At 43.5% G+C, this 23,494-nt stretch overlaps 1 protein-coding gene across 1 annotated transcript in view; it reads left to right on the top strand.

The window, feature by feature from the left end:
• The window catches only part of TENM2 (teneurin transmembrane protein 2), a 1,056,669-nt gene that overhangs the window by 690,847 nt on the left and 342,328 nt on the right, over positions 1–23,494 (top strand). Inside the window, exon 4 of the mRNA XM_010863352.1 lies at positions 20,680–20,914. Coding sequence (XP_010861654.1) covers positions 20,680–20,914 — 235 coding nt within the window. The remainder of the gene's footprint in view (positions 1–20,679; positions 20,915–23,494) is intronic.

The raw sequence follows: 23,494 nt of genomic DNA on the forward strand, positions 1-23,494 counted from the left end.
CACGTACGCCACTCAGGCCACCAGAGCCCCTCCTAGAAGGGGATGCGATTCACAATTTTTTCCCCTGCAATTTTCTTTCAAAGTGTTCTGGCTTCAGACTATGCTTCACTGTATTCCCCAAATGTAACCCAGTGGAGTTACTGACACACCACACTGGTTGTGACCTTTAAAAGCAAGGACCTGAAAAGGACTGCTTCCTTCTGGAATAATAAGCGCTGATGACAAGTCTAGTCACTGATGTAACACAGAGAAAGGGCTGCTTCAGAGGGAGAAACTGGGACAAGGGAGTTTGGCTGGAGCAATGAGAAACGTCGAGAGCCTTTGGGTATTAACCAGACTGGCAGCGTGATCCCCGGGAGGAAAGACAAAGATAGCTCCCGCCTTCCTGACTCAGGACTGCCCAGACTGCTGCACCGCCCTGCCCTCCCGCAAGGCTCTGCTCGTGCAGACGATCTCCATGAGTGGGCGTCTCGGGTCCAGCCCCTGCAGCACCGACTTTCCACGGCCTGGCATCTGTGTCCTCAACTCCGCGGTCAGCAGACTGTTGTACAGGCAGCCCTGCCCTTGTTTCATCCAGGTAGGCAGAATGACGGTTTCCTATTGACTTTTCCTGGAGGCTCAAAGCACAGAAGAGGGGCGGAAAATATCAAAACAGTAGACGGCATTTTTGCTGTCCTCATAAGTGTGTGTGGGAAACATCAGAACACCTAAGGGACAGGGGCAGAGACAGGGAAAAAAGTGTGCCCGGGAATGGAAGGGGAAATAAGACGTGAACTGTTCTCGCAACTGAGCTGGAGACGGAGGAGCAGAGAAGAGCGTTTAGCACTATGGGGCGTCCTGTTATTTGTCAGTGCCTACGGTACCCTGCTTAGAATTCTCGTCCCCTTCCTGGGACCAGCCCGTGTAAGCCGCAGCCCCTGCTGTGAGTGCAGGCAATGTCATTTTCCTGTACCCCCCGCTCCTTTCTGCTCAGAGCCCAGCCCCATCAGTTGGGGACCTCCTGGGCTCTGAAGGACAGGACCGATGCGGGTCACAGGTGCTAGAGCTGCACAGACACTATGCTAATTACACCACGCCTGTTTCACCAGGTTAAGCCGTTGCTGTTGGCAACCTTGATATCCCTTTTCATGTATCCATTTCCCAGCAAGGTGTCATTGCTCTCCCCCCACGCCCACCCCCCCACCCCCCAGCAAGTAACAAACCTTGGACCTGGGACTTGGCCCCTCCCTTTAGGGGACAAGGACAGTAAGGAACAGCCCACAGGAAAGTAGCATCTGTATGTGTTACCTGGAGCTGATGAAAGAAGAGTCCGTTCCACCTGCCGGGGAAGAATGAGGTCAGGAAGGGCTATCTGGTATGTGAAATGTACAAGATGAGAAGGCATTAACCAATTGCTGGCACGGGGCCCAGGGACCAGCGCAAGCCAAGTCAGTGTAGGTGGCCCCCTGACCTGCCAGACCTGTATCCCTGCTAACATCCCCTCTATTCCTGAAGGTGTTTTCCCAATATATCCATGGTATCATGCAGAACTGTGCCATCACTTTAGACAAGGCAGGGATTGTTTTCTCCACTTCTCCCAGCTTACATTCTATTGAGCCCCAACTGTGTAGCTGAGCTGTGAGTCCCCTTCGGGCTTCCTTCTAAATACTTTTACAAGTTTTTCTATCTTTTATTATGCTGTAATTTTCTTATGCTCCCAGAATCAACCCCTTCTATTTATGGGAAATTTCTCAAGACAAACAGAAGTTTCTCTTCCTGGGTAGCAGTTCCCATTCATGAAAAATTTCCTTGTGTGCAGTCAGAAAGTATAGCAGGTTGTGAAGCTCTGTAATTTGTTTCCCATCAACTAATAATCTTATTGTGATGAATAATACAGTACTGTTAATGTTGCTACAAGGTTAGGGATTGTGCTGAGTGTCAGGAGAGGAGCCGACAATGCCGTGCAGCAAAGCCACCCTTTCTTCATTTTACGCAGCAGAGTTTCTTAAACAGCTTGTGAGAGACACACAAGCTTCAGCAAGCAATATTCTAATAAATTCAAATATAAAAACTATTAACATCACACCAGTAGGACTTTTGCATAGATGTTGACTCTGTTTTGACTTGTTTCTGGTGTGCTTTTTGTTTTTTAAGGATGTGCTAGTGTATATATTGAAAGCAGATGTTCCAGGTTTGGGGGTTAATTTGCTTCCTTGTTTTTCAGAGAAGAGCCTGAGGTTCTCTACCTGGAATGGCTCCTGATCTGATGCAAGTGTTTCCCCGTCAACACCGAATAACTCTGTCCTGCTCTCCACATCCATCCACATGTTTAATTTTGTTTTATCAATATTATATTTTTAAAAATTGGCATACAGTACCTACCTTTACGGTATAGGGTTCTGTGAATTTTAACTACATGAATAGTAGATTTGGGTAACACCATCACTCTCATGACACAGAACAGCTCCATCACCTCAAAAACCTCCCTTGTGCCCTCCTTTTGAATTAGATTGGCCAAAAAGTCGTTTGTTCGGGGTTTCCTTAACGTTGAAAACCCAGATGAACTTTTTGGCCAACCTAATAGTTACATCTCCTCTCCTTCCCAACCCCTGGCAGTCATTGATCTGTTCTCAGTCACTAAAGTTTTCGGGGTTTTTTGAGGATGTCCTGTGAGCAACATCATATAGTATGTAACCTTCTGAAACAGGCTTCCTTCTTTCAGCGTGTGCCTTGGAGGGGGGTCCCGCTTGCTGTATCCCTAGGTGATCCCTTCCGTTGCCGCGTACCATTCTGTTGTGCCCCACCTTGTTCATCTTTGCACAGGTGGTAGGACCTCTGAGTTGTTGCCCGGTTTTGGTGATTGTGGATAGAGCTGCTATATGACTCTTCTGTGTGTGGATTTTGGTTTGAGTATTTTTTCTATTTTATTTTTTAACTGGTGGAAAACTGCTTTACAGTGTTGTGTTGGTTTCTGGCATACGATAATGTGAATCAGTCCCCTGCCTCCGGAACCTCCATCCCTTCCCCTCAGCCCGTCCCTCTGGGTCGCCACAGAGCGCCAGGTGGGGCTCCGTGCTCTTTAGCAGCCCCCCATAGCTGTCTGTTCCGCACGCGACTGTGTGCGCGTCAGTGCCGCTTTCTCAGTTCGTGGCCCCTCACCTTCCCCAGCTGTGTTCGCGAGGTTCGTCAGTTCACGTGTGGATCGGGGGTGGACATGCGTTTTCATTTCTCTAGGGCGAACACCTGAGATGGGGGTTATTAGTGGGTGTGGTTAAGTGTAGCGTCGTGGGACACTGGTAAGCTGTTTGCCAGGGTGACAATACCATTTTGCACCCCACCAGCAACGTATGGGAGTTCCCATCATGGTATTTTGATTAGCTTTCACGTCTGTCAAAAGTATGTTCTCACGTAATGCTCTCTCTTGTCACGAGCTGCTTCTAACTTCATAATTTCATATTTTTTAGTTCCCTAATGAAAGAGTCCTTAAATTCTCTGTCTTTTTTTTTTTTTTAATCTTTATTTGGCAGGGCGAGGTCTTAGTTGCGGTACTCAATCTTCATTGCGGCATGCGGGATCTTTAGTTGTGGCATGTGGGATCTAGTTCCCTGACCAGGGATTGAACCCGAGCCCTCTGCATTGGGAGTGTGAAGTCTTAGCCACTGGACCACCAGGGAGGTCCCTAACTTTCTGTCTTTTTAATGTTAAAGTTAACTTTATTGAAGAAGAAGAAGAAGCATAAAACATGTTTGCCTACGTTTCTCAGTTCTATTTATGGTTTCTTCTTTGGTTCAGATTACATGTGTTTTAATTAGGAAAATATATCAGTGATATATGTCTCCGAGTTTTTCTCAGAATGAGGGCCATGAGCTTAGGGTACTTTAGAGGTGCAGACAGACGCAGCTTGGCTCATCGGAGTAAACCTGAGTGGTAAAACCTCTTCGTGGTCCACTTCCATTTTCACTTTATGACACCGGGCGTCTCACTGCACCTTACGTGTGCATAAAGCACCGCGAAGGCCATGTGTGTCCTGCCCATGTGGCTGAGAATCCAGGGCAGGAATGCCAAGTCTGAGTCCTGCTAAGAAAGCAGTATAGCACGTATATTCCATGTGTATAATTGAGGACTCCAATTCACCATGCTCTGTTATCTAGAATTAAACATAAAAGACAGTCGATAAATACCACATTCAGTTGAAAACACAAATGAATCAAAATGTTATAGTTTCTCTCCACAGGTAATAATTAACATTCTTGTGAATTTCTCAGTGTGTCACAGATCACCCTGTAAATGGTATGCTGGCAAAAAAAGAAAAATCCTTGTACACTGAGACATGTGGGTATATAGACCCAACAGAATAGTGAGTTAGCTTCTGGAGATAAGATTAGGGTGGGAGGAGTAGGTAAGGATTCATGTTTACTTTAATGATATACATATAGGAAAATTGTTCAAAGCAATATGTCATAATGGTCCTTAGAAAATGTTTTTGTGTGAACTGCAACATGAATAAAAACCTATATGAAAAATGAAGCATTTTGATTGTTAACAATCACGAGGGGAAAAAAAGTTAAGGTGAGATCTTTGTGGCTCCGTGAAAAGGCGAGCGTAGGTTATGACTGTCTTTCCTGACCTTCCTAGAGGTCAGAGATTCTATAGCCTCAAAAATCCATGGGATCCAGGGTAGAAGCTCAATAATTAATTGCTAAATGAATGTGCATGGGAATAAGTAAAAACCTGAGTGAAGGAACAAACAAGTGGTTGAAAATGATTTGTCATAAGTGAGTTTAGCTCATGGGTCACTGGGCAAGGAATTAATGGGAGAGAAGGCAAATGGAAGAGAATATGAAAGGCTTTGGTAAATATCCAACTAGCATATGACTTCACTAGGCTCTGTACAAAGAGAAACCCATAGACTGAAAGCTTTTTCCTATTATGTGCTGTGTATAACAGCGGTCCCCAACCCCCTGTTAGCAATGGGACCAACAGCAGGAGGTGAGAAGTGGGCAAGCAAGCGAGCTTCATCTACCGATCCCCATCACCCACATCGCTGCGTGAACCATCTTTCCACTCCTAGTCTCCACTCCTAGTCCATGAAAAAATTGTCTTCCACAAGACCAGTCCTTGGTGCTAAGTTAGAGATTTTTGTAAAGACTTAATGGGCTAAATATGGCCACGGGGAATTGTTTAATGTATGACATGCCAGTGGCATGTGATATATTACTACTCTGATTGTAGTCCTAGAACAGTACAACCATCAAATGTCTTACACTTGTAACCATACAGTAAGGAAGCCTTTGGATTTCTTCTGATCCAATCCAAAAAGCCTTCCTGCCGGAGGAAGAAATCCATCTACCTTGCTTTTGATTTGCAAATCCCCTGCAGCACCCTCCTTTCCTTTGCCACATTCATTTGCTTTTTGTGTCATGAGCCACAGATAAATCAGGATTTACCCTACTCATGAGTCAGTGGCCTGCAGCAGAGGTTCTTTAACACAATAGGTTCATGATGGAGAAGTGAACATTTTCCAGTGGCCTAGACAGCCACCAGAGATCCTGTTAGCGGAGTTTGGAAGTGAAGTGCGTCTATTCCCACTTGGGGTGTGTCAGAGGCCTCTGCCATCATGAGTTCCGTGGGGATTTCAGCTTGTAAGACATTTGTTGTCATGTTTGGGTTGCTGCAGAAGAGAAAAAATTGCTGCAGTTTGCGTGAGATCGAGCTGTGTTTTGGTAAGGAAGCCCGCCATCATTTTTTTCCTGAACTTCGGTCAAGTTGAAGCTTTTACAATTTGTCTCGAAGGGTATCAAGCAACAGCCCCTTTGAAAGACTTCCAAATCTGATAGGATTTGGACTCTCCTTTTGACTCCTTTGTTCTTACCTTACTTCTCAAAGTGTCATTCATTCTCTCAGCAGCCCTTTGTTGTATCTACCAAGTGTTCCAGGAGGCAGGAATTCAGCAGGAAATAAAACAGCCTCCTTGCCTTCTAGGAGCTTACTTTCTAAAAGACAGTTTTTCAAAATGTTATAAGTGCTTCAGGCAAAAAGAAAGCAGTGTAAGGAGGATAAGCGTGCTGAGGTTGTCGTGGGAAGGCATGTCCTGAGAGATGACACGTAGCCAAGACCTGCACACAGGAAAGGAGTGGGCCATTCAACTGTCTGTATCCCCGATCAAGGGTGTGGTGAGTGCAAGGGACCTAGAGTCGAAGCCCGTTGGCTAAGTCCCATATCAGGCGGAGGCCAGAGAGGATCAGAGCCTTTCTCATTTACTTAAATGTTTTCTCTGAGAACCAGGCTTGAAGCTAAATGCAAGAGACCGATCTAGGATGATAATCTGGCTGATCCCTACACACACCACAGATTTTAAAATGCCTTTGTTCTTGCTTTTTTCTCTGCCTGGAATGTTTGTTCTCCCAGATATTGGAATGGCTCTCTCCCTCTTTCCTTCAGGTCTCTGATCAAATATCATCCTACTGAGAAGCCTTCCCACGCCACACTATTAAAGTTTCAGATAAGCAGTGTTAGAAATGGAAATTATTTGCTCCACCAAATCTGATTATTTCATGAGAGAGATGACTCATCTCTATGTTATGGGATTAAGAATGATCCCATTTGAGATGACAAATACTAGAAAGTTTCAGTAACCTGAGAAGCCCTGAGAAACAAATGGCTAATTCATGACTTACACCATGTAAACTCGATGAATAACTCAGGGCCTCAGTGGGTTCACTGGCGAATTAGCAGTGATAGAGCAACCTGCTTGGCTATCAGTGAACCTGAGCAAAAGAAACTTAAAAGTGTGGGTTTTTCCACTGGTTTTTCATGCAAAATGAGGGCTGATACTCAACCAGGAATACCAAGGTTCCGGAAAAGCTTAGCTTTTCTAATGCTGATTTTCATAGAAAATAAGAGAATTTATAAAAAGTGGAAAGCTACTGATAAGGCCCTTCAGATTATCCACCATCAGATGGTTTTATTTCAGTGTATTTATTACACAAGGTGAAAATTAAGGGCATTGATTATTTCAGTGTGTTTTAAGACCTAAAAGAGCTACTATGACTCATCAGTAGAAAAAAAAAAACCCTTGTTCTTTTTTTTAATCTAAGTACAGTTGATTTGTTATGTGTTAGTTGCAGGTGTACAACAATTATCCAGTTATACATATATACATACAGATATAGATACGGTCTTCCCAGGTGGCGCAAGTGGTAAAGAACCTGGCTGCCAATGCAGGACATGTGAGAGATGTGGGTTCAGTCCCTGAGTCGGGAAGATCCCCTGGAGGGGGGGAGTGGTTACTCAGTTCAGTACTCTTGCCTGGAGAATCCCGGATAGAGGAGCCTGGCAGGCTACAGTCCATGGGGTCATACAGAGGTGGACATAACTGCAGTGACTTAGCATGCACACACAGATATTGTGATACATGTATACATATGTGTGTATATCAGTTCTTTTTCTGATTTTTTTCCATTACAGTTTATTACAAGATATTGAATATAATTCCCTATGCTCTACAAAGGGTCCTTGTTCTTTTATGTATAGTAGTATGTATCTGTTAATCCAAAACTCCTAATTTATCCCTCTCCCTCTTTCCCCTTTGGTAACAAAAATTTGTTTCTATATCCGTGAATCTATTTCTGTTTTTTAAACAGGTTCATTTGTATCATTTTTAGATAAGAGTCCCTTATTCGTAAAGGTGCCATTTACTTCAACAATATCTGGCAACAGGAAATTTTCCAAGTCATTGAAATAATCTCAGGATCACAGGATCTATTTCACGCCTTTCTCCGTCATCTCTAGAAAGAATTAACCTGATAAGATAGAAATAAATACTGACATTTCCTAAGTACTTCCTATTCATGATGCATTTTCTTTGCACTTTGAGCGTACTATCTCATTTAACTCTCTTCACCAAATGGAAATGGTTATTAACTATCTTTTATGGATGGGAAACAGAGGCGTGGACAGGTTACCTACCTCATAACTCTGATTGTTGAACTCAGAAGTCACCCAGGGAAAACCGGAGAAATCAGTGTTGAGAAGGCTGTGGAAAAGTCCTGGAAATAGCATACTAAAGTGTGGCTAAGAGGAAATTCTGTTTGCCAAAGGGGCACAGTGGGAGATGGTGATTCTCATGTCACGGACACCTCCTCCCCAACAAAACGGAGATCTGCAGAGCACACTGGCCTCCTGTTGGTCCCCGTGTTTTCTGAAAGTTGTTTGCATCCTGAGACTCTTGCATCAGACCGAGGGGTACATGTTCATGCTTGTGAACCACTACATCCTGGGAGGGGTATGCTTCTTCAGAAAGCTCTCGGATATTTGTTTCTCCAGCATAATTATGTGCTTGTGTGTGTGTCCGTGTTTGTTTATCTGGAAGGCAGACCTGAAAACATCCCCAGCAATATACCCTATATATCCCATCATGTCCACTGTCACTTGACAGGAAATCAGACGCACAAAGTTCAAGGTCTGACATTCAGCGGACTTCTGTTTACATAGTTTGGAGAAACTTTTGTTCTCTTGCCTTATAAGGCTCATACCATGAGAGATTTGGGGAAAAGGTCACCCAGAGAGTAAATAATTCTGCTGAGCTTTGAAGTGAAAATGTGCTAGGAACCTTTATCCTGTCGTTGCCATTTAACTGGTGTGCTTCAGTCATTCTTGGTATTAATGAATGGTGTCGACCAGAGCATGTTCCCGTCATTCTGTTAATCAGAGGCTCAATCTGACATCAAAATCAGATTTTATCTTTGTTTTGATTCCCTTCCTATGTTCTGGGAAAAGAATTGTGACCATCTCAAAGAAACAAAAAAAGAATGAAATACACCGCAAGGAAAACCTAGTTTAAAAGCTAAAGTATGACATCTTGATGGAAGAAAATTCCACTGTGATTTTTATTTTTCAAAAAAAAAAGAAAGAAGTCCAGTCTTTGAAAAACATATTATCTTTCATGGGTAGGGAAATATCCAAATTATGCCCAACCTATTTTACAATAAGACCTTGAAAAGCTATGCGATGAGCTGGAATGAGAGGAGTTTAAATTTCTGATGCAATTCTCTGCTTGGGAAAGTGATAATGCAGCTCAAATAAGAGAGAGTATTTTCTGCTACAGCGCAACAATCAACATAACGTCTGGGCGTATTAATAATTTCACTCCTAAACTTCTCGACTGGGAGAGCATGGGTCTTAATAGCATTGTCAAGATCCTTAGGGCAATTGAAAAACCCAAAATCATTACTTTTCACTGATAGGCTTTCCTCTCCCAGAGGATGCCAAAATACCTAGGGTAATGTAGATTTATTGAAATGCTCAGATAGGCACTGCTCAGATGTAACTTTGCAATAAAATCTTCTCTTTAGAAGGATTTCTCTCAGATATTTCAAGTGGTTTTTTTTTTTTTTTTTTTTTTTGTCTTTGTCACTTGGAAAGAGCTAATGGAGTTGACACTGATCTCAAGTGATACTTTCCTGATGATTTAAGAAAGCAAGGGGTGAGAAAAATAAGAAAATAAGGAGTGAATATAGGGAAGGGTATGGTAAAAATAATGTGGCACTTCAGATTAAAATCCCTTTCCGACCCACCAGAGGTGAGAACTTGCCCACCTGGGGCAGGACAGTCCCAAACCAACAAGCGACCTGAAGCTCGTAATTCAAGGGTAGCTGCTGGCTTGGCACCCGATGCAAGAGTTCCCTCTCTCTTCCTTCTCCGCCGTCAAGAGTTCCTGCCTGTGCACGGCTGGGTTTTAGCTGAGCAGAAATGGCCCTCTGCTGTGATTACAGCCATGCCTGAAGCACTGCAACAAATTCCAGGATCCCCCTCAGACCCTCAAGTACACAATTGGCTCTCAAATGGCCATCACCTAACAATCTCCACCGGAAAAATATCAACAGCAGCCCAAAAGCACCTGTGAAGGACTGGCTTCGGGTTGCCTGAGAAAGATGTTTTCTAAGTGGTATGAAGTGCTCGCCTCCCCATCTGAAGTCTAACTTTGTTCAAGCGGGGCTCCGCAGCAGACAGACAACGTGATTATAAAATCCCGGAGGGGATCACCCTTTATATGCAATGTCCAGAATAGGCAGACTCATGGAAACAGAAAGAAACAGGAGCAATTGGACAGCACCTGCGAGTGGGTATGGGGTTTCCTTGTGGGGAGTGGGGGTGACAGAAATGTCCTCAAACAGTAGTGATGGTTGTACATCTCGGTGAATATACTTTTAAAATACTAAAATGTGCACTTTAAGGACTGAATTTTATTATAGCTCAGTTAAGTTGTCATTAATAACAATTAAACGAGTAGGAGGTCAGGCAGAGCCAGGACCAAACATAAAAATAGAGGGGATGGAAGTCACCTCTCCCCTGTGTCTGCCCATCTCCCTGTTAAAGGACCTTCTGAGGCAGTGAGAATTAGGGGAGTAACTGGAATGCTCAAGGAACAGGGGCATAAGTCTACTGTGATTCCTCTGAGCTGAGGCTCACCAAACAGAACCCTCCAGGGGCATCAGTTCATTTGTTCATTCATTCATTCTGTGCCACTTCCATGCCAGGTGCTGTAGCCTTGTGCTGGGGATATACAAACAAGAGAGGTAGGCTCCTGGTGTTGGAGGAGCTCACAGTCTCGTGCAGAACACAGGAGGGTCCAAAAATCATCCAAAGCTTTTTGCCAAGGGTGATGAAAGCGATGGTGCACTGGAAAGGGGCCCGGATATACTGTGGTTAAATGTGAAATGTACAAAAGGAAGCCTGTATCACGTAACCTCCCTGCCCCTCCATTTCCTCCTCTTTGAAATGGACAACAATATCTATTCTGAATGTTGTTATAAATTTTTCTTCAATTTTTTTTTATTTTGATTTCACTGGAGTAGAGTTTATTTGCAATGCTGGGTTAGTTTCAGGTGTACAACAAAGTGATTCAGTTATGCATACTTATTTTCTCTCTTTTACAGATTCTCTTCTCATCTGGGTTATCACAGAATATTGAGTAGAGTATTATAAGTTTTAAATAAGGCGAAATATATGGAGTGCTTATCACACAGGTGGGGCTTATTAAATGTAAACGCTTGTCCTTAGATGAGCTAAGATGTCCCTCTGAACCCTAGCTGTTTATGAATGTAGGTAAATCTGACAACACGTCTGCCTTGCGAGTATCATCATAAAGGTGCCTGGAATGCTTTTTCTCTGAGGTCATACATTTTGTGTAAGCAAGTAAAGTACAAATCACTCCTTATGAGTGAGTACTGTCCTTTCCTCCTCTGGTGCTCCGGTCAGGCTGAATGGGGTCTTTCCAGGAAGGCCAGCCTCCTGGCTCCAGGACCGTGCAACGCAGACTGAGAGGCCCTGGCCAGGGAGGCCCTCTGGGAGATGAGAAAGAGGCCGTAACTTGGCTTCTCCTTCACCTTGTATTCTTTCTTTTCTCCTCTATTCTGACATGCAGAGAAATAGCCTGACAATAGCACAGTTAGATATAAGAAATAATACAGACAAGTCACCCATCCCACATGCCAGCAATACCATCAGTGGGTCAATAATAAAAAATAAAGAGTCTGTTCTTTAGGAGACAGGTCATTCAGTAGATGTTAAGGGAAGGAGGGAGCCCGCTGAATGTCCACTGGGTCCAGTACTTAGAGGCAGGTAAGTAAGCCTCTCTCCAAACGGAGGAGGAAGCTGAATCTGGATCAACCTCCGTCTGCCTCATCCCTGGGCTGTTGGCAGAGGCCCTCCAATCAGAGCCAGCAGGACAGGCCGGGCCCAGCGTGCCCTTGTTTCCGCCTCCAGCAGACCTAATTGCTGCTCATCCCTCCCGCCACTGGTTATGGGAGCCAGGGATGCAGTGCGGGGAGGGCCCTTTGGAGAGGCGCAGAAAAGAGACCGCTCTGCAGTTTGGCTGTTCTGGCCTATTTCTCTTGATTCAAGCCATACTGTGAGGGGGAGATTCCCTCCACTTTCTCACGAGATCTGGTTCTGCGATTTAAGCAATGTGTAAAAGAGTACAGCAAGCCAGTTTTCCTCTGTATTTGCAGTGTGTGTGCGTGTTAGTCAGTCATGTCCGACTCTTGTGACCCCATGGACCATAGCCCACCAGGCTCCTCTGTCCATGAAATTCTTCAGGCAGGAACACTGGAATGAGTTGCCACTTTCCTCTGCAGGGGATCTTCCCAACCCAGGGATGGAACCCAGGTCTCCCACATTGCAGGCAGATTCTTTACCATCTGAGCCCCCAGGGAAGCCCAAAGTAGTTTGACACTTTCTCTGTTAGGGAATCGAACCCATGTGACAGGCGGGGATTTGCAGGGTCCTGAGCAAACTGGGGAGGGTCCTCATTCCCTCCCTGTGAGCATGCTTTCTAGAACCTTGTACTCCTCTGCGTGGGGCAAAGTGAGGAGGAGACCCTGGGATCAACACCAGCTTTATTGCTTACTGAGCTGTGTGACCAGTAGCATACTACTTAACCTCTCTGAGCCTAACTTTCTGGGTCTGTAAAATGGAGATGATAAGAGAACCTATCCCATAGAAGGGAGTGGAAATACTCTGAAATAACTGAAATGCAGCCCTTAGTGTGGGATCAGACACACAGAGAGAGCTTAATTCATAGCATCTGTTGTCAATATTATTGGTTTGTCGTCATGACCATTGTTTTGTTTATGGAAATGAGAGAGCTCTGAATCCCAGGTTCCACTGCTGCAGGCTTTTAGAGAGATACTCCTGAGACCGCCTGTATTAATGTCCCGCTTTGTCACTTAGTCCCTGTGCCCTTCTGCAGACAGAATCTGAAGGTAGAGGGGATCTGAGGATGGTAATTTTGCCTCCACATGTTGATTTGATACTTCACTGTGAAAGCTGCTGCCTAAAACAGCTAGGAAAACTAGAGTGCCTCAAGAGGTACTCATCACTTTCGCCAGAACCATGGTTGCTATCACTGTTATTACTATTATTGGTATTATTAATTGCAAAGAAAATGATATGTATTGATAGCTTACTAAAGTGCCAAGAATTGTGCTAGGCTCCCTACAAATATTCTTATTTGATTATCCTAGCAATTATATGAAAGAAATAAAATGACTATACCCATCTTACAGATGAAGAAACAAACTCAGAAAAAAATACGTAACTTTCCAGGGATCACATAGCTAATAAGTGGCCAAACAGGGGTTCACAACTTACCACCAGCCTGGCCGTCTGCAATAGCCTCCACTCTCCTTAGTTCTAACCTGAGGCTTGGAAATGCTCACCTCCGATTCCCTCTGGCGCCCATTCAAGGTTAAAATTGAACAGGGTTTCCTGGTGCCAGTTTTCATCACCCAGAAACTCCAGAGTCTTTGTCAACATTATCTCCACTTCCAACATATTCAAATTGCTGTCAAGGTGGAACTTGCTCCAAAGATGAGGTTCAGAATGCAGAGAGTTTGTGGTTAATTCATTATCTTGGGGGCTGAAGGGTTAAAATTTTTAAAGGCCGACAACTGGCTTGTCAGCTCCAAGAATGAGTAAATCGTTGGCAGCTAGGCAGGCCTCTACTTTTACTTTTTCTTTCACACATTTCCTCATCATTTTTAATCGCCAGGAATAATTGGTGTGGGCAAGTCAAGGCTATCTGAGTTCATCCCTGCCCTCCCACTGCCATCAACACCCTGCCTGGCAAAGGAAGACCCAGCCTGAATACCTCCCCCAGCTGTTTATTTAGGAAAAGTACAACAATAGCCAGTTATTGTGGATTTACTTCCTTAGCTCCATAGAAAATGCTTTCTTTACACATTTTTTAAAATGTGGGCGTTGCTGGTTTCCACATGCTATTTGAGCACCACTCATCTAGTCAACACATAAGTTGACTCCAGTGTATTTGTGTATGTGTGTATGTGTGCGTGTGTGTATGTGTGTGTGTATATGTATGTATACACATATATATATGTAATTTTTAAAGATCAACAATTAGCATGCCATCTTCAAGAATGAGTGATACTCATTATCTATTTTATATATAGTGAAGGTGTATATGTTAATCTCAGCTTCCTAATTTATCCCTCCTAATTTATTTATTTGTGGATAATGAATTAACCACAAACTCTCTGCCTCCTGAACCTCATCTTTGAAGCAAGTTCCTTCTTGACAGCAATTATGCTAGAATAGCTAGAATATGCTGGAAGTGGGGATAATGTTGACAGACTGGAGTTTCTGGGTGATGAAACTCCAGTGTGGATTAATATGTATGTGTATATGTATATACAGTGGACTATTACTCAGTCATAAAATGTAATGAAATAATGCCATTTGCGGCAAAATGGATGGACCTAGAGGTTATCGTACTAGGTAGAGTAAACCAGAGAAAGACAATTATTATACTGTATTGCTTATAGGTTGAAGGAAAAAAAAAGATACAAACATTTCCAAAACAGAAAGAGACTCACATACACAGAAAACAAACTTATGGTTACCGAAGGGGAAGAGTGGTAGGGGAGGGATAAGTTAGGAGACTTGAATTAATATATACACATTACCATAAATCCACCAAAGACCTACTGTATAGCACGGGGAACCATACTTGGTATTCCAAAATAACTTGCAAGGGAAAAGTTGTGTATATAACTGAATTGCTGTGCTGTACACCTGAAACTTAGGTGATATTATAATTCAACTGTAATTCCATAAAAAATTTTTCTACAAAAAGAGTTGATACTCTAAAATTTTGTAATCCCAGACAACTATGTTGGAATTGATATTGTGACCTGATCAAGAAGTCCTGCTTTATTTTTAAGACTCCACCGTTAACCAGTTGGCATTTAGGAAGGACAGAATATGTGAACAGCATCTCTTTCAGGAACAGAATTGCTGGCAGCTGTCCCACAGCACATCTAAAACCTCAGACGCCTAGACCATTCAAGCAAACAATCCAAATAAGCAAACAGTTCAAGTTAAGTGTTCATTCAAGCACTTCATTTTAAAATCTACAGGAGGCACCTTCTCCGTGAATTAACTTTGCTCGGATTCCTATCTGTCCTGCCCTAGCTTTTAACAAAGGACCGATATATAGCTCCTTCTTCCTAGGACTAAAAGCTGCACAGCACCTAAAAACAAATTCCAGGTTTCTGACTTCAGGATAAATCAGGTGCAGTATAATAGGTTAGCACAGTAATTTTAATGACAACTGCCTTTTGCTGCTAATAGCATACTTATTAGGTTGATACCATGTAAGTGTTTATGCTACATAGTTATTCATGCCTCAATTACATTACTGTGTGATTTCAGATTTATGTAATAGAAGAGCCATTAATACGATGCACATGAATTAAGCCCAATAAATGTGTGGCACTCAGAGTGGACATGAAGGAAGCTTCCTTCATCAAGCTGAGATATTCATCTTTGTTTCACCATAGACTGAAGACAACACTTGCCTTAGAGAATGACTCTTTCATGTCATTTCGCTTCCTAGAAAGCAGTAAGGCATGTTGCTTGCCATTGTGTGCATTTTTTGAAATAGAAAACCGTCACATCCAGCAAACATATTGGATGACTGTGACAAAAACAAACACAAAAAGTGCTTGAGATCATTCACTGTAGCAGAAGTGTTGTTATATGAGAGACACGTGACCCACACAGAATGCTAAGGAACCCTGAGTTCAGGCAGTGGTCCAAAAGCGTAAATGTCTACCAGCCCGTAATACAAAGGCTACATCCGACCAGGTGAAGGTAACAGGAGTTGTTCAGGTTGATGACAGAAGCAAACAAGCAAAACCACCCAATGGTGCTGGGCTCCATCCAGTTGTTGCCATGAGGGAATACAGACTCGATATCTTTAATTTGTTTCCAAGAGAAGTCAGAAGTCTGGAACCCTATGTACAGTCTTCACCTTGAATTTTTGGTAATAGTCAGCTTGGGGTCTGCCAGTTTGTGACTCCTGCCCTTGGGAGATGAACTCTGAGCGTACTCTTTCTGCTTAAATCTGGGCTTCTTGAGAGCTGCAGTTACTCCTTTATCCATCCTTCTGTCCCCCAGAACCAAGCAGTGGTCCATGCACGCAGTTTGGGGGGAACTTGCCAGCCATCAGGTAGCGTGTTTAGCCCTTTGCAGTCACCTTCCTCCCTACCTTTCACAGCAACCTTATGGGTAGTTACTGCTGTTTTCATCATTTGACAGATAAGGATGTTGATAATTAGAGAAATGAAGCCTGAGGCCTAAAGTTCCCATAACTCAAAAGTGGGCAGACTTGATCCTTGAACCCAGTTCTTCAGATATTGTCTCCTAACCACTGGCTCAGTGCCCCCTGCAAATGCTCCTGCACCAGTTCTGTTTATCCCCAGTGATAGCATTTGCCTCTCTTGTCAGTGTCTTTTCCTTCTAGCTCCTGCACCTAGTTCAAAAGTTTGAGTTTTGAATAGATAGATAAATGAGCAAATATGACCAGTGTCACAGTGGAAATGAGCAACAGTGTAAGGTGAGCATCCTTCAATACAGAGGATGGGGGACCGCTGCGCTGTTGTTGCAATGGGTCATTTGATTTTATGCAAAGAGCTTGCTGCTTTACAGGAGGGCCGGGTGAGTGGAGAGTTGAGTATTTGTTTATCTTCTCCTGTTCGTCCTTCTCCATCCCTCAACTCCCCCACCCGCCCCCCACGATGATGCCCTAGGCCTTCTCTTAAGGAGAAATGGAGAATTTGACCTGTCTGGAAAACTGGAAAACTCACCCTCCATCTTTTGGAAACAAACCACTCAACACCCAGGTGGAAGCGCCGCTCCCCCGTGGGCACCACCACCAGCTGTGTCCACAGGAAGACAACCACAGGAATTCCACCCACAGGGAACACTGATGGACAGGAAAAGACCACCCAAGCTGGAGCAGGCAGAGAAAGCTCAGCTCAGGGTGAACAGACCAGAAGCAGGAGGGGCCTGGTGTCCCATTTAGTGAATGAAATCCCTCACACAGCCTCTTTGTACTTTGGGAGGGTGTAGCTGGAGAGCTGGAGGGTGGGGGCTGAGGGCTGAGGGAGATGCAAAGTTAGGGCTTGGGGCTGGGGAGGGTAGGTTCTCGCTTGTGCTCTGATTCATCTCGCCTTCCCGAGGCAAGGCTCATAATTACCTAACTAATGGAGAATAATGACACCACTTGGATGGGAGTTGAGAGGGGGGAGAAAGAAAGGCATGAGAATTCATTAACCTTGTGTGAGGGGCTTAGATAGCATCTCTGAAGGATCATTATTACATCATTTCACCCCCTTTTCTCCCCTCTTTCCACTAATACGAGACAGACAAATGCTAAATAACTATATAATAATACATTGCAAGACAGACAACAATGCCAGAAAATATAATAGCCTGCTATAGCAATGAAACTCCTTCAAAGTTATATTTAAAATGTCAGTGGTGCAGAATGGAAAATACGAATTAACAGGTTCATTTGGAGGACGCAATTTAAAAATCTATACAACTGTATGGTGGCATTTCCCACTGGGTTTTAGTTTTAGTTTTATTTGTCCCACATCCCCCCCACCCCACCCCCAAAAAAATCACCCAAGTAATTTCAGCCCAGAGACACAAACTTCGAGGAACCACTTTCCTCTGCATTTTTCTTTCCTGTTTGCAATGGTCACGATGCTCCCCAAACCTAGTATCTTCTTGACATGTTGCCTTTCTCTCGGAACGTTTCTGCAAGCTTCCCAGGAGCCATGGAATGTAGATTACACCTTTTGGAGATGTAGCCTGGCCACATAAGGAGACAAGTAGTTGAAATTTGTGTCAAATTGCTTGTTTAAATGACTTAAGCCAACTTCTTAGAGCCAGGACAGCAGGGGCTGAGGATTTTCAAAGTTGGCAGGGGCCAAAATGACAAGGCTCGGCAGTCACCTGGTGGGCTGCCAAGCCCGACTGGAGGCTTCAAAAAATAAACTTTCTCAAAGGACACAAATTAAAAGTCATGTTTCAGCAGCCATTAAAACCAAATTATAGGCTTGCATTGCATAGTGAACTGCTTTCATTTTCATTATGCTTAAAATATTTCACTTTGTAGATGGAGAACGATTGCCAGGAAAACCGTGGATGGGACTGTCATCCTTGGTCATATTTACAGGCGAATATGTAGAGGGGTGTGGTTGTCCTTTGTGTGTTTTTCCTGCAAGGATGGAGGATTTCAAGATTAGAAACTAGGATGCAATTTTGAATAAGGGTCACGGTTTGAAAACATCAACCCTGACCTTCTCCAGAGACCGAGTCCTCAGGGTTCATCTCTCAGAGGACAGATGTTATCAAGCCCCTGATCTGAGTGAGCTCATAGGTGTGTTTCGTTGACTCTCATTTTTAAAAAGGTATACATATATACATGTGATTGTATATAAACGTGAAAGTGTTAGTCGCTCAGTTGTGTCCGACTCTTTGAGACCCCCATGGACTGTAGCCCTCCAGGCTCCTCTGCCCATGAAATTCTCCAGGCAAGAATACTGGAGTGGGTTGCCATTCCCTTCTCCGGGGGATCTTCCTGACCCAGGGATCGAACCAGGGTTTCCCGCATTGCAGGCGGATTCTTTACCATCTGAGCCACCAGGGAAGTCATATGTAATCATATGTGTATATATATGTGTGTGTGTGTATATATAAAAATATATATGTGTGTGTATACATACATATGTGGGTATATATATAAATACACACCCAAAACACACGCATATATATTTTCATTGTCAACATTTTTTAAAAAACTAAAAGTCCAGATCTTCAGCTTTCCTAGAAAAATTGGAGGATCAGTTGCCTTGATCTCTAACCCCTAAATAGCCACGTGAGCCTTGATCTGAGTGAAGGCTGTTCCCTACCTGCTCCCGTTCACCTCAATCCACTTCACTTTCCTGCCTGGCCCCTGATAGGTGTTTAAACTTGCTACTCCCTGACTTCCAGTATGCCATATTCTTATACCTTCAGAAAGATACCATACCATTATTTCTTTTTATCTGTATTTTGGCCATGCTTCACAACATGTAGGAGTTCCCCAACCAAGGATCGAACCCATGCACCCTGCAGTGGGAGTGTGGAGCCCTAATGCTGGACCACCAGGGAAGCCCACCCCTCCCCCCATTGTGGACATTGTTTAAAGAATGTATGGAGTATCCTGGCTTACCAGGAAATGGGCTGGGAACTTGTTACAACAGTGGTCAACCTTGAATGTCACATGACTTTCCTTGTAGAATTAAGAAGTTTCAAATAATTCCCACTGGTCAGCCCTCACCAGCCTGGTTTTGCTAACCTAGCTTCTCATGCATCATTTGATGCCTCGGTTCAGTTCAGTCGCTCAGTCGTGTCCGACTCTTCGCGACCGCATGAATTGCAGCACGCCAGGCCTCCCTGTCCATCACCAACTCCCGGAGTTCACTCAGACTCACGTCCATCAAGTCAGTGATGCCATCCAGCCACCTCATCCTCTGTCGTCCCCTTCTCCTCCTGCCCCCAATCCCTCCCAGCATCAGAGTCTTTTCCAATGAGTCAACTCTTCACATGAGGTGGCCAAAGTACTGGAATTTCAGCTTTAGCATCATTCCTTCCAAAGAAATCCCAGGGCTGATCTCCTTTAGAATGGACTGGTTGGATCTCCTTGCAGTCCAAGGGACTCTCAAGAGTCTTCTCCAACACCACAGTTCAAAAGCATCAATTCTTTGGCGCTCAGCCTTCTTCCCAGTCCAACTCTCACATCCATACATGACCACAGGAAAAACCATAGCCTTGATTATATGGACCTTTGTTGGCGAAGTAATGTCTCTGCTCTTCAATATGCTATCTAGGTTGGTCATAACTTTCCTTCCAAGGAGTAAGCGTCTTTTAATTTCATGGCTGAAGTCACCATCTGTAGTGATTTTGGAGCCCCAAAAAATAAAGTCTGACACTATTTCCACTGTTTCCCCATCTATTTTCCATGAAGTGGTGGGACCAGATGCCATGATCTTCATTTTCTGAATGTTGAGCTTTAAGCCAACTTTTTCACTCTCCACTTTCACTTTCATCAAGAGGCTCTTTAGTTCCTCTTCACTCTCTGCCATAAGGGTGGTGTCATCTATATATCTGATGTTATTGATATTTCTCCCGCAATCTTGATTCCAGCTTGTGCTTCTTGCAGCCCAACGTTTCTCATAATGTACTCTGCACATAAGTTAAATAAGCAGGGTGACAATATACAGCCTTGACGTACTCCTTTTCCTATTTGGAACCAGTCTGTTGTTCCATGTCCAGTTCTAACTGTTGCTTCCTGACCTGCATACAGATTTCTCAAGAGGCAGGTCAAGTGGTCTGGTATTCCCATCTCTTGAAGAATTTTCCAGTTTATTGTGATCCACACAGTCAAAGGCTTTGGCATAGTCAATAAAGCAGATATAGATGTTTTTCTGGAACTCTCTTGCTTTTTCCATGATCCAGCGGATGTTGGCAATTTGATCTCTGGTTCCTCTGCCTTTTCTAAAACCAGCTTGAACATCTGGAAGTTCATGGTTCACGTATTGCTGAAGCCTGGCTTGGAGAATTTTGAGCATTACTTTACTAGTGTGTGAGATGAGTGCAATTACCTAAAGGCAAATCAAGGCATACTGTTTATTAGTAACTGACCCTGGGATGCTTGATGTAGTCTTACCTGAGTTTCCAATGGGTGATGTTCAGCACTTGTCAATATCAAGGCTTTGGTTCCAGATAGTGTGTTCGCCGCGGTGGCCAGCAGCCCCTGACTGCCATTTCTCCTTCCTCTTTTCCCAGGCCCTCCAAACCACCACAGCCAGTCGACTCTGAGGCCCCCTCTGCCACCCCCGCACAACCACACGCTGTCCCATCACCACTCGTCCGCCAACTCCCTCAACAGGAACTCGCTGACCAACCGGCGGAGTCAGATCCACGCCCCAGCTCCCGCACCCAATGACCTGGCCACCACTCCCGAGTCCGTTCAGCTTCAGGACAGCTGGGTGCTGAACAGCAACGTGCCGCTGGAGACTCGGTAAGTCCCCATCGTGATCACACATGCCTCCTTCCTGCCTCACCCTCGCAGAGCATCGGGGTGGCGCAGAGCTATAGTGGGGTGAAAACCCCGCCTACGTTGTGGGATAAGTTGACCAGCTCTGGCTGTTCCCTTGGTAATTCCACCCTGGACAGCAGGTTGATAGGTATTTCTTTTGTTCACATGTGTCTCCTTTTAATGCATGTTTACTTTCTTCGACAGCTCCTGTGTACCCAACTAATAGAATTAGCATAACATATTTTTACACAAAGGCTCATGGGAAACATGCTTATAAGGGTATATTGACTGAAAGCTGCTGATAAATTATGCATTTAGCCTTTCCTGAAGTAATAAATGAAGACTCATTTGAAATTAAGTGTTTGGGGAGACCTTGAGAAACAATCCCCAATTCCAGACTGACAGAAGTATAATTTTAATTTATATTTCATCCAACATGCAGTCTCTCTTTAATCCCTCCTGTACACACTTTTTAACAGCTTGATGCCTGAGGGGCAAACAACAATGTAGAGAAAAACAAACAAGAAAAAAGGGGCAGCATTTATGTTGAAAGGGAAGAGTTGGAAAGTGATCTCCAGCTCTGGCTTTGCTTTGTGTTTGCTGCTGTCCTTTTCTCACCTTTGCTTCTGGTCTTCCAAAATCACCCTTGCCTTAGCGACCTGAAGGAAGGGGCATTGGTCACAGCGTGGCAGGCTACAGTGTAATTGGCAGTGGGTTGACCAGATACTGGAATGCTCTTGTTTTTCCATCCCCAGGCACTTTCAGGGTGTATGTACTTCAGTGGTCACTGTTTCCTAGCCCAGAAGAACCATGGAGACTAAATAGAGAATGGGGCTAATTCATATTGAACCTTTAGAAAGTTCTCACATAGTTTTTAAACTTTAATAACTTAGGTTTAAAGAAAAAAAATAATCTGTAATCTTTCCGGTAATGGCCAGTGAATTTTTTGCATGCAGCTGGCAATAATTATGCAAGCCATAGCATTTCATGTTGTTTATCTCTAATTATTAATAAGATCTTGGATACGTTGAACCTCATTGTCATTATAGTCACTTCAAACTTTGATGCATTTTATTTTCTAACCAGTGTAGGTGATTTGTAACCATGCCTTTGTAATCTCTAAGGTTTATAATAAGTAAACTCAATAGAAAATATATGTATATATTATATATAATAGATAGGTTTAAACATCTGCATTGATATAATAACCCACTAATAAGTAGCTTTATGGAAGGGTTCCAGGCTGAAAGCTAACTAGTCCACCAGGCTTAACTCAGTCAATTTTCATAGTTGGTGGTGGTCTTTAAGACTGGATAAGATTTTCTTTTTTCTTCCTTATATTTATGAACTGCCATAGAGTTTGTGGGGTACTAGTCAGTCTGCTTTCACGTTAACAGCCATTATTTGAAAAATATTAATAGTCACTAGACATGAGGCAATGCACAGTGGGTAAGACGGAGGAGGAGGAGAAAGGGTAGAAGAAATGTAGTAGATATTGGGAAAAAGAAGGAGAAAAAGGGAAAAAGAGGACTAGCATCACCAATACCGAACAGTTTCTATTGTGTACTTTGTAAATGCCAATATCAGTGGTTTAAATGCACTGTCTCAATCAAGCCTGGAAGCACGTCAGTGAAGTAGGAAGAAATCATTGTTGTCACCATTTAAAAATTTCAGAATGTAGATTTGGGGTCAACGTAACTTGCATGCATTCTAGAGCATCAGTGAGATGGTAAATTATGAGACTTTGGATGGAACTCTGGTGGTTTCTACACATAAGATGGTGAGGTATCTGATCACAAACCTACAATTATTGCCTTGATTGTCACATCATCAGGGAAAGATCCATCAGAATGTCCACTCCGCACAAAGAGTCTCTTATTGGTGATGGGAACACATGCACTGCATGAGGGTATCTGCTGTCACCCATCACATTCTGATGTGATTGGCAATAAATATTTCCCTTGAAAAGATCTGGGGGAGAGGACCAGCAAACCAAGCATATCCCCTTCCTGCTCTCCTGAAGTTCTCCCAGAACATGCCTTCCAACCTGTCGAGTCCTTCTTCAGGTTATTAGAATACTTAGCATTTCTCCTAGGTTTGGAGTTTCTCAGTGCTTTTAGAGGAAGCAAGCCAAATCCTATCAGAAGGCAAGAACAGTATCAGATGTTCTCTGATCAGTACATTCAAGGGCCAAGAATTAGAGAACGTAAGTCCCTTGAGAAGGGCCATTACTAAAATCAAACCCAGGTATTTGAAATTCTATCTATAGAACTGAATACATAGAATTTGGGTGTGCAACTGGTCTTGAATTGAATTGTTGAACTTTATGTTTCTCTTTTAGATATTATTTATTCAGTCTCTTATTAGCAAATATTTACTGAGTCTCTTGAAAATACTAAGTGCTATGTTAGGTACTGGGGAGATTATGATTAAAACGTGTATTCTTCCCTTAGAGCTCATACAGCCTAAAAAAGGATATAGGCACATAAACAGAAAGATCATGCAGTGTTTACAATAAAGAAAGTCTGTAAGTTACAGTGGTTGAACAGCTGACATCATAGT

This window comes from Bison bison, unplaced genomic scaffold, assembly GCF_000754665.1.
Source record: "Bison bison bison isolate TAMUID 2011002044 unplaced genomic scaffold, Bison_UMD1.0 scf7180017864490, whole genome shotgun sequence".
Lineage (NCBI taxonomy): Eukaryota > Metazoa > Chordata > Mammalia > Artiodactyla > Bovidae > Bison > Bison bison.